The following is a 15619-nucleotide window of genomic DNA, read 5'->3' on the forward strand; positions in this document are numbered from 1 at the left end:
GACTGGATTTACCCTGTAGTCATCCCTGGGGAAGGAGCCCTGGTAGTGCAATGGTTAAATGCTCAGCTGCTAACCAAAAAGTTGGTGATTTGAACTCACCCAGGACCTCTGACAGAGGAAGATCTGGCACCATGGCAGTTAGCAATCAATGGCGTTGGCCAAGGTAGCCGGTGTGCATGCACCTCATGGGAAGCTTAATCATAGGGCTGGTGGGTTCCTGAACACACCCTGTAGTTATTTTCCAAGCTCCTAAATAAATACTTAGATCAGATTTTCTCAGCAACAGCAGAATCCCATATTGGATCACTAATTCCAGGAATGATGGTTATCATGGTAGGAAGAACCATATGGAAGCTTCTAGAACTGTTGGTGTGTACCAAAAGAATAAATCAAAACAACAGAACATTCTACCCTGAAAGATTTGAAAGAAGCAGGGGTGAATGTAGATCTTAAAAAAAGTAAACAGCGTTTTCCACATATGACATGATTCTTTCTAAAAACTTAGACAAGTTACCCTAATAAGGTCTGTACGATTTTTTTTCTTTTTTTTAAAGTGATGTGATAGTTGGAACTGTGTGTCAACTTGGCTGGACCACAATTCTGTGTGGTTTAAGCAATCATGATGTGGGTTACTCCCATGATGGAATCGGATGTATATGTTTTGACTAGTCAATCCACTGAAAGGCAGTTTCCCTAGGGGTGTGGCCTGCTTCCAATATATTTACGGACATTCTGGTAGAAGAGACACTCTTCTGTGGATCAGGATCCTGTGTGCTGCCTACAACTGTCCGTGAGTGAACAATCCACCATTCGGTCTGCAGATCTTGCATTCGTCATTTGTTGGAGTCAAGAGCCAGTATCCTGCCCGCCCACCTTGAGCTCGTCAGCCTCTGCAGCTGTGTGAGTCAGGAAAAGCCTCCAGCTTGACGTTTGATCCAGGAACTTTGGACTTGCCAGCTTCTATAAGTATATGAGCCATTTTGCTCAGATACATTTCTCTTTCTCTGTATGTATATATAAGCTTTGCTGGTTTTGTTTCTCTAGAGAACCCAGCCTAACACAGGCGACTTCCTATTGAATCCTATCATGTTGGCCTGTACAGAAGATGGATGGTTCTTGGAGAATAAAGCAGAAAATCACAAGCATTATAAGGTGGTGATCCCAAATGCAGCTGCTGTTCCAGATGTGTTTACTTTGTCAAAGCAAATCAATATTAAAAAAAAAAAAAAACCCACAAAACTTTACCCTACTTCTTTAACTGCTCTTTTGTGTTCTCCCTGTACCTGAAAACTACACAGCAAATGACCTTCATAAAATTAATTGCAATCACAATGCAGATGCTACACTAAAGCAAAAATGGAAACGATGCTAAGAAACTGTCCTGCCCTTATTTATCAGTTGGGGGACCCTGCTGTGCCCAGTTATTTATCCATTAGGGGACTCTTTTACCCACATGTTCACCTCCCCTAACACCTCTGAAACTAAAGAGAGCCTCTCACTGAATTCCTGTCACACATTTAGATCATAACAGGCTCATTGTGGGTTAATTTTAGAACTTAAGTAAACAGAATAGTTGGAGGAGAGGCGATGAATCACTCTGCGGTGGGAATTTTATTTCCACTTTGAAACCTTTTCAATAGCACTAAATCGAAAGCCAGAAAAGAAAGAATTCCTTAAAAAAAAAAATCGTACAGACCTTATTGGGGCAACTTGTGTAATTTCTTAGGAAGAATGTCATATGTGGAAAACATTCTTTACTTTTTTTAAGCTCTATGTTCAAAATAATCAGTGAATGTCAAGATAGTTCAGGTAAGATTGGGCTTTGAAAACAAAGCTTGACTGATACAAGATTTTAACTCCTTTTTCAAAGAAAGCTTCTATCAATCAGCTATCTGTAATCCATCAGTATTTCAGGTCAGAAACCAGGTTATCAGTGTAGCAGCCAGGGTTCCGCAGAGAATTTTGGAGAATGAATTACTTGCTAGAATTTGCCTTCTATACTGGGAAACCAATGGCACTCTGGCATCATAAGGGTGCCCTGAATTCCATGGGAGGTCCTAGAATGCTGAGCTAGCAGCCCTCCCCCATCTCATCCACAGCAGTTAGCTTGTGCTGTGGGACCCAGCTGCCAATCCCCTTTGAAGTACACTAGTAACAGCCTTGCCTCCCATGCCTATGTGTGAATTAACTCTCATTCTGCCTTATCTTCTGAGACAGCTCCAGGTCTTGCCTTTGCATTTGGAATCTGCCTGCGTGGATACCTTGGAGGAAGGGCAGTGAAAATCACTCCCCCTTGACCTGGTCCTGCATCAAGGACTGGCTGGCTGTGTGAGAAAGGCACCCAGAATACGCGTGTCTCCCTTTCCATTCCTGGGAAATGGCTGTCACCTGACCATTCATTCGTACAAAACACACCTACTAAGCACCTCATCTTCATCAACAGGAAATTACAACTCAACACAATTGACGTTCATCCAGAGATCTGTGACCTTGTTTGAGCTTGAAGTCACCCCAGATAGGCATCCCGAGATTCCCAGACCAATATGGCCTCCCTGCATGGTCTAGAAACTGCACAGCAAAGGGAGAATTACTGGGTAACTCCTAGGAGGTCCCTAAGCCAGGGTCAAAGTGGACTCTGTAGCAAAGCAGGCTGCCCCCAACAAAGGTCATGCTGTGTCCCTGTGAGCAGGGAGCCCTACAGCCCTCACTGCCGACCACCGTTCCTCTGTACCAAGGGCCTGAGGACTGGGGTCACCTTTGTGGCAACATCTATCCCCTCCCTAGACACAAAATACTCTCATCATAAAATTCTGCCTAAAGTGGAAGATCAGCAAATGTGAAATTACCTCTATTTTCACAACAATTAAATTTTTTTTTTTTTCTGTAAGATCTCATACTTCGATTCCTAAAAGCAGGGATGCACAAACACAAAACGAACCCAGAGTTGACTTTGGTCACAGAATAAAAACAGCCTGACTAAAGGTCTTACTGGTCCAAGGGTGAGGACCTGGGGGCTCTGACCAACCTTGAGATCTTGGATCAGCTGCTGCGTGGGGGTGTCGATCGGGGCCTTGGTGTCAGTCACATTTTGAATGGCGCTTGACCATCTGGTGGCCTCATTGAGCAGCTTGGTGTAGAGCCGGTAACAGTGCTTGCGTCCATACACGGTCACGTTCCAGTAGCCTGCAAAGGCAGCGGCAATGCACACACATTAACACTAACCTCGGGAGCCTCGGTACCACGCTTGTGGCAGAAAACCAGTAAGTCGGCATCATTAGCAGCCTACGTCATCTCCATCGGAGCCAGGTCAAGTAAGGAGTTAGGCATCTACATCAACGAACACAAGTCCCTGGCCTGTGCCAGGTATTCTGAGGTCCTAAACACTCACACTTCTTGCCCTGTGAAGTTTACAGCTAAGAGGGGTTGTTGTTGTTACGTGCCGTTGAGTCGTCTCCGACTCACAGCGACCCCTCCTTGGGTTTCTGAGGCAGTATCTCTATGGGAGTAGAGGAGTGGCTGATGGGTTTGAACTGCTGGCCTTCTGATTAGCAGTCAAAGCCTTGAAGGGCCACACCACCAGAGCTCCTAAGACAGGAAGACAAGCATTAAAGAGAAACCTAAAAGTAAATATAAAAAGATAAATTGTAACATTTACACTGAAAGAACTAAACCAGTTGCTGGTCAAGCTGACTGATGCTGAGCCCGTGTTAGAGCAGAACGGTGGTGCTCTGTGGGGTTGCCAATGGCTGATTCTGGAAGGAGAATGCCAGGCTTTCCCTGAGATGCGTCTGGGCAGACTTGAACCTCTAACCTTTCAGTTAGCAGCCACACATTAACCGTTTACAATGCCCAGTGACTCCGATGAAGGGACAGGTATAAGCTAACGTCCCTGTGAAGGCTCTGGAACAAACGTGCCACCTGACCCCTCAGGGTTCTGACTTATTTCCTGTTTCTTCTCTTTCTTTTCTGAGACCTGCTCCAACAAGTAGCATGTGTGCTAAAGTAGTCAGTGTTCAGTAACTGACGGTCTGAACCATCACCCTGAAATCGGATATAAATGGAATCATTTTATCTTTGAAAAAATCACCACTAGCAACAAGAATAGGGGAGCTCTGGTGTGGAGTGCCTAAAGCATTTGACTGCTAACCAGAAGGCTGGAGGTTCAAACCCAGAAGCCACTCCTCGGAAGGAACACTGGGCAATCTACTTCTGCAGTGATATCGCCTCAGAAACCCAAGGAGGGGTCACTATGAGTCAGACCGGACTCGACAGCAGTGAGTTAGTTTTGAGCAACAAGAATCACAACAAACCAGAAGCATCGTTATTATACCAAAGGGGGAAAAAGAAATCAAGAGGCTTGTTCCGGTTCCTTAGTGCTGCTCTGACAAGAATATACCACAGATGGGATGGCCTTAACAGTTTATTCTCTTACAGTTCGGGAGGCGAGAAGTGCCAGTTCCAAGTGCCAGGCTCTAGGGGCTGCATGAAAGCCCCCTGACCTTGGGCTTCAGCTCTGCCTCTTGCTGCTGGCCCACTGAAGCTAGAGGCATCTCTTCACTCAGGCAGCTACTGGCTGCTGAGGCTAACAAGCCCAAGGTCGACAAATAAAATGGTATAATCTCGATGTTACCAAACCACACGACAGGCCATTAATTCAAGTCCCAAGGTTGGCAGAGCATGGCAGGCTACTGAACGACATGCAGGGCCAAGTGTGCCATAAGCTAGAGACCATTCCCAAAGCTGCGGCTTCTTTTTTTTTCTCATGGTCATACAGGTTGAGGATCACATGGTGTACCAGTCCCTTGGACTAAATGTTTCCATGTGTCCAGGTGAGCTTGATGTCCCCTGTGACTATGGTCCTGAGTCCACAGGTCCAACTACACACTCCCTCTGGGTAGCTGGCTGTGGCCAAGAAGTCACCACAACCTTGTCCCTCGTCAGCTCTACTGTATCAAAGCTGCTTCTTATATACGAGAAGCAGACCACATCTGTAGCTCCAATACATTCCACCATGGAGTTAACTGCCATTCATACCCTGGGGAATAACCACATCCAGCTGCCCAGCCACTCACCCAGGCCTAGCCAAGTTGACACACAAACTTAACTACCACAATGCTTAAGTTTTTTATTCTGCTAGCTTAAGTTCTCTAGCTGGGATCTGTCATTTTCAGGTTGCACGTGGCACTCGTGGTGGGACAGAAGTAACGATCTCCCGTGGGATACTCTTTATTTTACTGCCCTTAGAAAAACCTTTCTATGGCTTAATAAATCAAGACTACCTTAAACCACTTGCCATAGAGTGGATTCTGACTCACAGGGATATGTCACACAGAGTAGAACTGTGCCCCACAGGGTTTCCAATGGCTCATGGTTGCAAAGGAGATTGCTAGGCCCTTCTTCTGAGATGCCCATGGGTGGACTCCAACCTTCAACCTTTCAGGGTACAGCCAAGCCTGTTCCCCATTGGTACCACCTAGGAACTAAAGACATCCCATTGTTACTGTGTGCCACTGAGTCAATTCTGACTCATAGCAACCCTATGGGACAAAGAACTGCCCCGTGGGGTTTCCCAGGCTGTCATCTTTTTTGTTTTCACTGGGAATCACAGCCTAGCCAAGTTGATAGGTATTTCTCGGGGACACAATTCAATCCAGGGTATTTCACATACTATAAAATGCACCCTTTTCAAGTGGACAATTTGGTGGTTTTAGTACATTCACAAGGTTGTGTAACCATCACCACTGTCCAATTTCAGAACCTTTTCTTCCCCTCAAGAGAAACCCCACACCCATTAGCAGTCCATTCTCCACTCCCTCTTGCCAGGCCCCCGCAGCCACCAATCAACTTTCTGTCTCTAGATTTGCCTATCCTGGAAAACTCGTATTTCACATTTACAGAATTGCATGACATGGGGCCTTCTGTGTTTGGCTTCTTACCATAATGTTTTCAAGCTCCATCCACATTGTAGCATGTAGTTGTCGTACTTTCATTTTTTTAAAATTGTGATTTAGGTGAACATTTACAGAGCAAATTCATTTTCCATATGGCAGTTAAATATATTTTGTTTTATGACATTGACTGCACTTCCTCACAATGTAACAGCTCTCTTCCCACTTCCTCCCGGGAGTTACCTTTTCCCTGTGTTCTCCCTTCCTATGCATTCCTGCCCTCCTGATCTCCCGTGGTTCAATGTTCTAGGGAGTGCACCTGCCAGATGTAAATGTTCACCTTATATGCCTATCTATTGTTTGGCTGGAAGGAATGTGAGTAAGTTCAATTCCAGGACCAAAGGGTAACTAGGGGCCACAGTCTCTAGGGTTTTACCAGTTTCTATCAGACCAGTAAGCCTGGTTTTTTTTTTTTTTTCAATGATTTTGAGTTTTGTTCCACATTATTTCTCCCATTCTATCCAGGATCTCCTTCACTGATCCCTTTCTGACAGTGGTAGACACACACCATCTTCTGGTCTTATGGTCATGTAGGCTGAGGTCTGCATGGTTCACTAGTCCCTTGCACTAACTGTTTTCATGCATCTTTGGTTTTCTTCATTCTTTTTTGCTCCAGATGAGGAGAGACGAATTGTCACATCTTAGGTGGCTGCTCACAAACTTTTAAGACCCCAGTCACTACTCTCCAAAGTAGGATGCAGAACACTATTTTTGTGTAGTATGCTATGCCAGTTGAACCTGATGTCCCCTGCAACCATGGTCCCCACACCCAAGGGTCCAACAACTTGCTCCCTCAGGGTGCTTGGCTGTGGGTAAGAAGTTATCCTAACTTTGCTCTGTTAGTGCTATGTCTGTGGACATCTCACGGTATGTACAAATACGTATGTATAAAATTGTCTGCCAAACTTACATATGGCCACGGATATATTCCCTTTTCAGGCTGCCGTCTTTATTGGTGCACATCACCAGGTTTTTTCTCCCATGGAGCCACTGGTGGGTTTGAGCCACCAACCTTTTGGTTAACAGCTGAGCACTTAACCACTGTACCACCTGGCCTCCTGCAAGACCTCTTTACTATGGTTCACATACTAAGTGTTCATATGCTAGCCACAGACAACCTCAGAAGATCAGTTAACAAGCAAAGGGCTTCCTTGTGGGGGAAATTCTATACTTTATGCAGGAATGCCTTCCCTTGTGCTAAGTAAGCCAGCCCTTTCTGGTCTGATGGCCTGCATCATGGGCCTAACAGTCACAAGCCCATTACCTGTCTCTTTGAAGATCTTCTCATCTGGGGGCACAACCGAGCAGAGGCTGTTGAGGACCAAGGTGCCTAGTTTCATGGCGTTCCTCTCTGAGCTCTTGTAGTAATCCAAGGAATTGTGGGTGAGCACAAACCACCGCTTCTTCAGCTTCAGGGAAGACATCTTGGGACTGTTGTTCACTTCTTTGTGCAACCATCCTTGGAGGAAAAGGGACAGTGCAGACTGAAAGTTATGAAGACTGAAAAATATATTAAAAGCCATGTATCCCACTAAATTGTACATATAAATAATGATGAAACAGCAAATGTTGTTATATCCATTTTTATCACACTAAAGAAAAGGAACAAGAAAAAGCTGACAAAAAACTATGCAGGAAAATCCAATACCAAATAATGATGTTCGTAACTTGTAGATTGGTCCTACTTCTACATAATTGTTAGAAACTATCACACTGTGATTGTTGTTAGTTGCGATTGTATTGATTCCAATGCATGGCGACCCCACTGGAACCGAACGGAAGCAGTTCACCAGGTCTGTCTTCCAAGGCGCCTTTGGGTGGGTTCAAACCACCAACCTTTGGCAGTTCAGTCAAGTGCTTAATTGTTAGTGTCACCCAGGGCCTCCAGAAAGGACCACAACCATTTCCTATTTCATTATTTAAAAAATGAAACAAAACAAAACAAAACAAAAGTCAAAGTTACTCAGAAAAGATGCTGAAAGTGGAAATGCTGCAGACACACATGCAATTTAAGATCTGGAGAGACTAGCTGTGTTATCCACATTTTTACAACAACCAGAAAACAAAAGCAAGATCCCCGTGCAGTCACCTCTGACGATGAACTCCTGGCCCTCCACCCTGGTGTCCCCCTTGGATCTCTGCAGCAGTGTGATCCAGTGATGCATCTCCTCCGGTGTGTCGGCGTTGCAGTGAAGGACCCGGTTAGCCGTGATGATCACGAATGAGTTGGGTCTGAACAACAGGGCGAGAAGGAAGCAAAGCCTCTTAGCAATACGGTCAGCATCACCTCTGCTTGAACCAGGATGACACGCCTTTTTCCGGCATACCAGTCACAGGCTCGACCCTGCTGTGCTATTTGTATTTTACACGGAGGCAAATATTGCTCATCTTGGAGGGATTTATTTTAGGCATCATTAACCTTTAAATCTGGAGCAGCACACTGTCAAGGTCCTGGAAGGGAACATTTTTCTTTGTGAAAAACTTTCCAGAAGCAGCTCTGTTCCAGGAAAGGTAAATAAGGTGATGACTGGGGAAAATTTTTTTTCAATGCCTCTCCAAAGTAAATTTCTTTCTGTCTCTGTGTATTAACTTGGATAGGATGTCTGTGGACTGAGAATGAAATGGCCAGTGAGGACAAACCAATATGAGAGGGTCAGTAAATGGGTGCCAGGGAAACACCTTCCACAGATGATTATGCCCGAGATGAGAAGCCACTGGGGGGTCTGTGCATTTCATGTCTCAGATAACATAGCACTGAAGTTTACTTCCTCTATCATCTGTCTCTGTCCAGCAATATCCTGAACCTCTCGTTGCTGCTGCCAGTTGCCACCAAGTTGATTCTGACCTCACAGCGATGCCCGTGTCCAAAGCAGACCTGTGCTCCACTATGTCTCCAGGCTGTGACCTTTTAGAAGCAGACTGCCAGGCCTGGCTTCCCAGGCCCCCCGAGTGGGTTTACCAACCTTTTGGCTTACAGATGAGCGCTTAGCCTTCTCTGCCACCTGGGGACGTCTGTGAATCTCCCAGGTTGTTGTTAAGAACCATCAAGTCCATTTTCACGCATAATGACCCTATCGAACAGGGCAGAACTGCCCCATAGTTTTCTAGAAGTGACCTTTACGGGAGCATATTGCCAGGTCTTTATTCCTGTAGGGTGGCTGGTGGGTTCAAACCTCTGATCTTTTTGTTAGCAGCCACGTACTTAACCCTTGTGCCACCAGGGCTTCTTGAACCCCTCCCAGGCCCATGTTTGTACTTGCAATCCTCTATCTAGCCGTTAAAGTTAGTGAATGGGACCCCTTGCAGGTGTTTGCTCGCTGTAATTAAGTGCTACAGAAGTTCCTAGAAATGGCAGATGATCCACACTGCAGTAGCCAGGGGACAGCAGTGGTTGACCAGTGGTAGAATCCACCCCCAGCCCCTGGTGGGAGACCCGAGTTTGACTCTCAGCCCCGTGCACCTCATGCCCTGTGACCACTCGTCTATCAGTGGTGGCTTGGGTGTTGCTAGGACATTGACAAGGTTTCAGCAGAGCTTCCAGACTGAGATAGACAAGGCAGAAAGGCCTGGTGATCTCCTGAAACTCAGCCAACGAAAACCTTACAGTTCATGGGTTACCGTGAGTCAGAGCTTCAACTCCACGGCTGCTAGCAACAGCAGTCACAGCAGCCAGGGAGCGGTCACTGGGTTGTTCCTGTGGTTAACGCACTCGGCTGCTAACCCCAAGGTTGGAGGTCTGAGTCCACCCACAGGGGCGGATTGGCCTGGTGGGGAGAAAGGCCTGGTGATCTACTTCTGAAATAAACCAGCCACTGAAAACTCCCTGGAGCACAGTTCTACTGTGACACACGGGAGGTGGCCATGAGTCAGAGCCAAGGTGGTTGGTGGTTGGTTTCAGTAGCCAGGGAAAGACACGTAAAAACAAGTAGGACCTGAGGTGCTGGTTAAAAACAAGCAAACTGGAAAGATTGTTCCGTGGTTGGGAAAGGAGAAAGGTGGGCACTGGAGGAAAAGGAGAAGCCGGAACTGAGACACAAAGTGCAGAGCTCAGATCATCAAACGGTCAGCCTGAGGGAGTGGCTGGGAAGCAGAAAAAGGTCATCACGGGAAGGGAGGAACCTGAGCTGACACGTGATGGAACACACAGCCAGGGACACGGTGGTGCAGGGTGACTACCGGAAACAAGGCGCTTGTGGTTCAGAAGAGCCTTCATCACGTGGGTGACGGGGACCCTGGGACTCAACTTCGCCTGCTGTTGCTGTCAGCTGCTGCTGAGCTGTTCTCCAATTCATGGCAACGCCACGTGCAAGGGGATCGGACAGTCATGTCCACGGGGACTTCACTGTCCGATTTCTGAAGCAGACTCGGGTCTTTCTTCCTAGTCTGCCTTAGTACAGTTGTAGTTGTTGTTGTTGTTGTTATGTGCAATCGAGTGGGACCCGACTCATAGCGACCCCTCCTTGGGTTTCTGAGGCAATATCACTACGGAAGTAGATTGCCCCATCTTCCTTCTGAGGAGTGGTTAGTGGGTCTGAACCGTCAGCCTTCTGGTTAGCAGTCAAGTGCCTTAGGCACTATGCTACCAGAGCTCCTACCTTAGTATAGCAGCTCTGCTGAAATCTGTTCATGGAAAGCCTCCATTGACAGACAGGGGGTGGCTGCACATTGAAGCGCACTGGCCAGGAATTGAACGCAGGTCTCCCACACCGAAGGCGAGAATTCTACCATCTGAATCAACGCTGCTGCCCTAACTCTGCCTTGTGGGGACTATTCTAAAGCTATTTTACTGGGGTGGAAGTTAATTTTGATTGTTATTCTGCTCCCAGAGCAAAAATTCTGCTGAGGCCCGAGACAGAACTCACAAAGCAAAGAAAAATGGAGGTGATAAAAAGCCCACTGGGTACAAGTAGTCCTGAGACCATTTATGAAGATGAAGCGCCTTCAAAACATAAAAACGTAACAAAAACAAACGTGCTACTTTGCGTGGCAAAGCAGAGATAAGCAAGCACAACAAATGTTTGGTGTTGAACGCATCAATACACTACATGGGCCTTCTCCTCAAAACTCTTTCCAATTACTTCAAGTTTCAAATGGGAACTGTATTCTCCAGCGGGTGGAATGTGCTCTCCTACACCAGTACTTTTCCCCAGTACAAATCTCAAGTTGCCCTTATGCCCAAGTGAAAAAAGACTCCTCTTGCGTTTTTTGGTAACTGACGTGAGGTTCTCACTGGGTCTCCTTATACTCCAAAGAGATCCATAGAAGGAGACCTTGGCATGATGTAAAATTGGTCCCGACAAGGAAGACTCTGCATTATTGGGGTTGACCAGCAGGAACACATAGCCTAGGGTCATTTCACAGCCCAGTAAGAGGAATGTGGCCAAAAGCAGAGAGGCATTTGTGGTGCATACAGGTGATTCATTACTTTTGTAAAAGCCCCATCCGAGCTTACCTGTCAGGACTGTCAGAGGCACACACGGAATCAATCAGCCCCACATCCAAAGTACCCTGGAGAGGAGGAGGGAGCAGAGAGTAAGACAACCAGTAAAGCAACGTGCCCATTACAGTAGCCACCTGAAATTACAGCTCCCGCAACAAGTGAACAGAAAATCTGTTCTCTTTTTTTTGTTAACTACAAAATAATACTTTACCTAAGGGAGGGCCCCTTCACTGAGTGACTACAGACAGCCTCAGCCTCTAGACAGGACACTGTTCACTTACTTCAAAAAACTACAAATCCATCTTTCCCTCTTGTACTTGAAATTTCCTCAGAGCAGAGGATTTATGAACCTTTCTCCATGTCTGGATTTTGATTTACACCGTAACTTCCTTTCTCTAATGTTTGCACGTATTTTTCTTAGAAACATTGCTTAAGGTAAGAAAACAAGGAAATCAAAGTACTTCTCAGACATAATTTTGACTTTCTCTGTTTCTGGGAGGGAGTGAAGACAGAAGGAACAGGCTTTAGAATTCACCAAACCTTTTGAAGAATAAGTGTCGTGTGTTTCCAAGATTCTATAAGAACCAGGGTTTTTGTTTTGGTTAAGGAAGGTTTGAGGTGGGAGAACGGGAATCTGTGATGACTTATAACTTAATTGTTTCTGTTTTTCTGCAAGGTTTTTAATTCAGATGTTCCGGTTTCCCCTTTCTATATTACAACGTTGCTGTCAGGCGCCCTCACTTTGGCTCTGAGCCTTGGTGGTTTTGCGTGTAACAGGACCAGCGTCACGCAGGCCACCTTCATGTCTGTCTGATAGGTTTGAGTCCATCTGTATGGTTACTGTGTCAATTCCTGCTCTGAGGGTTTTCTTCGTGTTCGTCCATGGCCTACTTGTATCCCTTAATTGACTTGACCTCTTGATTTTGTTAGTGATTGTTGTGTGCCATTGAGCCGATTCTGACTCTAGAGGCCTGTGGTGTAGTAAATTACTTAGTGTGGCTTTTCTACCCATGAGTCTTTGTAAACTCCAAGGTGGGATTTTCTGTGAGCAACTGAGGAGCTCCTGATTGCTGAAGGTGTCCACCTGGAGTATTTCTGTTGGGAGTGGCACAAAACAATGTTCTGGGAGGTGCCCACTCTCTCTCACGTGCTTAGAGTTCTGATGCTGTGATTGGCTAGTTTGACCACCCTGTTGGGCTCAAAAGGAGGCCTCCTAGAGGCAGAACTCTCTCTGACTGCTGGTTGAGGAAGACGTGCTGCTGAAAGAGACACGTGCTGCTGGGAAAGAGACGCAAGAGACGCACATTGCTGAGTGAGACACCGAGGGACCAGCACTGCTGGGAAAGACTACGAGAGACTGTTGGCTGAGGGACGGTGGGCTGGGAGAGAGACTGAGCATTTTTCCTGAACTTGAATTGTAGCCTGGGGTGCTTCCCTAATAAACCCCATAATCTGTGAGTTCTGTGTGGCCACTGCAGCGAATTATCGAACCCAGGAGAGAGGTGGTGGGTACTTTGGGAGGAACACTTAGAGAAAGGGCTGGAGGGAGGCAGCATGTCTGGCCTTGCAGGAATAGGCCTTGTGCTATTGATGGTGATTCTGCCCTCCTCTTGTGGGATTAGAGGAGGTCTGAACATGTGGCCTCCTTGTTCTTTTTGCAAGGCCCTATAGGACAGAACAGCACTGCCCCATAGGGCTTCCAAGGCTGTAATCTTTATGGGAGCAGACAGGCCCTGATTGCTGGCGACTTTATGTATAACCACATGAAATGTAGCCCGGTCCATATTCATGACCACTGGTGGTTTGAGTCCACTGCTGCAGCTACAGTGTGAATCCATTATTCCAAGGGCTTCCCTTGTGTTTGCTGATCATGTACTTTACCTCTTAACTTACTGTATCAGTTAATTTACTTTGTTAGTGTCGTGTGCCATCGAGTCCAGTCTGACTCACAGTCACCCTAAGGACAGGGTAGAACTGCTTGGCTCTAATCTTTATGGGAGCAGACTGCCAGGTCTTTTCTCTATGGAGCTGCTGGTGGATTTGAACTGCTGACCTTTCAGTTAGCAGCCAAGCGCTTAAACTGTGTTCCAGACCAGGGCTCCTTTAACTTACTTTACTACTTAATTATTTTTCTTCAACTTAAAAAAAAAGGGGGGGTTATTTAAAAGTTCCCACTGGGGCCCTTTCCCCCAGGCCGCCCTCCCTCCCCTCCCACCTGCCGCGGGACACCCCACCTGCACCAGGTGGGTGCTCACTCACCACGGCGTTCTGTGGGTTGGCTTGCTCGTCATGCATCTCCCGGATCTCCTGGTCCGTGGACGCCTGGACCTGGCTTAGCACGCTGAACCACTGGCTGTGGGGAGAGCGGGCGGCGGTCAAGGCATGGTCACCCCCTGGGAATATGCGACAGTGGCATCATGCCCCACACACTCTTGTGAAGATGCCATCTCTGAGCTTCTGGGCTTTTCTTTAGCTCCTTGCGGTATAGTCAATTACACGGTGTGGCTTTTCTAGCCATAGCGTTTGTGACTCCCACTGGCTTACTGGGTGGGACCATGCAATTTAAACTCCTGATTGTTAAATCATCCACCTGGGGTATTTCTGTTGGAACAGCACAAAGTAATCTTCTGAGACAGTTCACTCTGTCAGGTGTGGGGAGCTCTGAGGTTGGGATTGGTTGGTTTTGCCACTGTACTCTACCAGGCTGAAAGCGAGCCCTCCTAGAGGCAGAAGGAATCTGACTGCCCACTGAGAGAGAGAAGCTCATGGGCGAGAGATGCCTGGCTGAGAGGTGGCAGCAGTGGACCAAGAGGCATGAGACAGAGCAGCAGGCTTTCCTGGCCCCCAGAGGCAGGGGCCAGAGAGGCATGTCTAAGGGCACAGCAGAGGGGAGACTGTCCTGACTGAAAACCTGTATCCTGAGTGCGTCCCCGAACCTGAATCGTGGCCTGTTACTTCCCTAATAAGCCACATAATCTGTGAGTTGTGTGTGGCCACTGTAGCAAATTATCGACCCCAGCAGAAAGGTGGTTGGTGCTGCGGGACGAATGGTGGGTAACAAGGTTGATAAGAGGGCTGGAGGGTGGTAGCATGTCTGGCCTCATAGGAACAGGCCTTGGGCTGCTACTGCTGATTCTGTCTTCCTCTGGTGAAGTTAGAGGAGGTCAGAAGATGCTGCCTCCCTGCCCCTTCAGCACTCCTATTCATGGGTGAGTATTGGTACCGAGGAGCAGGGGAGAGAAGCAGCCAGGTGCTTTGAACCAGACGGCCAGTGTCAGGTCAGTAGAGAACCCGGTCCTCCACGTCCCATAGAGCTTTAAAGAAATCTGATGATGATGATGAAATCCTTGAGAAATGGGTAGCGACACTCACCCATGAAAAGCCCCATAGGGTTTTTTTTTTTTTTAATTTTATTGTGGTTTGGGTGAACGTTTATAGAGTAAATTAGTTTCCCATTCAGCAATTTGTACGCGTTTTGTTTTGTGACACTAGTTGCAATGCAACAGTACTCCTCCCACTTCCTTCCTGGGCTTCTGGTTCCATTCAGCCTTCTCAACTGACCCTTCCTACCTCTGACTTCTGAGTTGGAATCAATGCCACGTGAGTTGGAATCAATGCCACGGCAAATGGCATAGAATGTGAGCAGTGCCAGACTTGAGAGAGAATCCAGGAGCCCCTACAATCAGGGGGCTTAGAAGACACAAATACAAACTCCTTTTAAATAAAGCCCTGCATGCAAATGTCAAGAAAAACAGGTAACCTTGGAGACCATAGGGGAAATTACTCAACATACAATGGAATACCAAACCAAACCAACCTCACTGCCATGGAGTCAATCCGACTCATAGCGACCCCTCCCCTTCGGTTTCCAGAGGAGTTTCCGAGGTGGTATAACTACAGAAGTGGATTGCCCAACCTTCCTCATGAGGAGCGGCTGGTGGTTTGAACCTCCAGCCTTCTGGTTAGCAGTCAAATCCCTTAGGCACTATGCCACCAGAGCTCCCTACAATGGAATAGGAATATATTTATTTTCTAACCCAGGTCCATGAATGCCAGTTTCATGCCTCTCCTCTTCCCAACCTGGTGTCGTACAATGTACTCTGAGTTGTTGTATTGTTAGTGCCATCGAGTCGTTTGACTCATAGTGACCCCATGCACAGCAGAACGAAACACTGCCCGATCCCGCGCCAGCCCCACAATCCCTGCTATACTTGAGACCATCATCGCAGCC

General features: G+C 47.0%; 1 protein-coding gene across 1 annotated transcript in view; it reads right to left on the minus strand.

Moving 5' to 3' along the window:
• MYO10 (myosin X) overlaps positions 1 to 15619 on the minus strand; it is a 344577-nt gene that overhangs the window by 13169 nt on the left and 315789 nt on the right. Inside the window, 5 exon segments of the mRNA XM_042782436.1 lie at positions 3026 to 3183; positions 7213 to 7407; positions 8038 to 8180; positions 11401 to 11456; positions 13648 to 13741. Coding sequence (XP_042638370.1) covers positions 3026 to 3183; positions 7213 to 7407; positions 8038 to 8180; positions 11401 to 11456; positions 13648 to 13741 — 646 coding nt within the window.

Source organism: Orycteropus afer, unplaced genomic scaffold, assembly GCF_000298275.1.
Source record: "Orycteropus afer afer isolate SDZICR_OR568_19922 unplaced genomic scaffold, OryAfe1.0 scaffold00317, whole genome shotgun sequence".
Lineage (NCBI taxonomy): Eukaryota > Metazoa > Chordata > Mammalia > Tubulidentata > Orycteropodidae > Orycteropus > Orycteropus afer.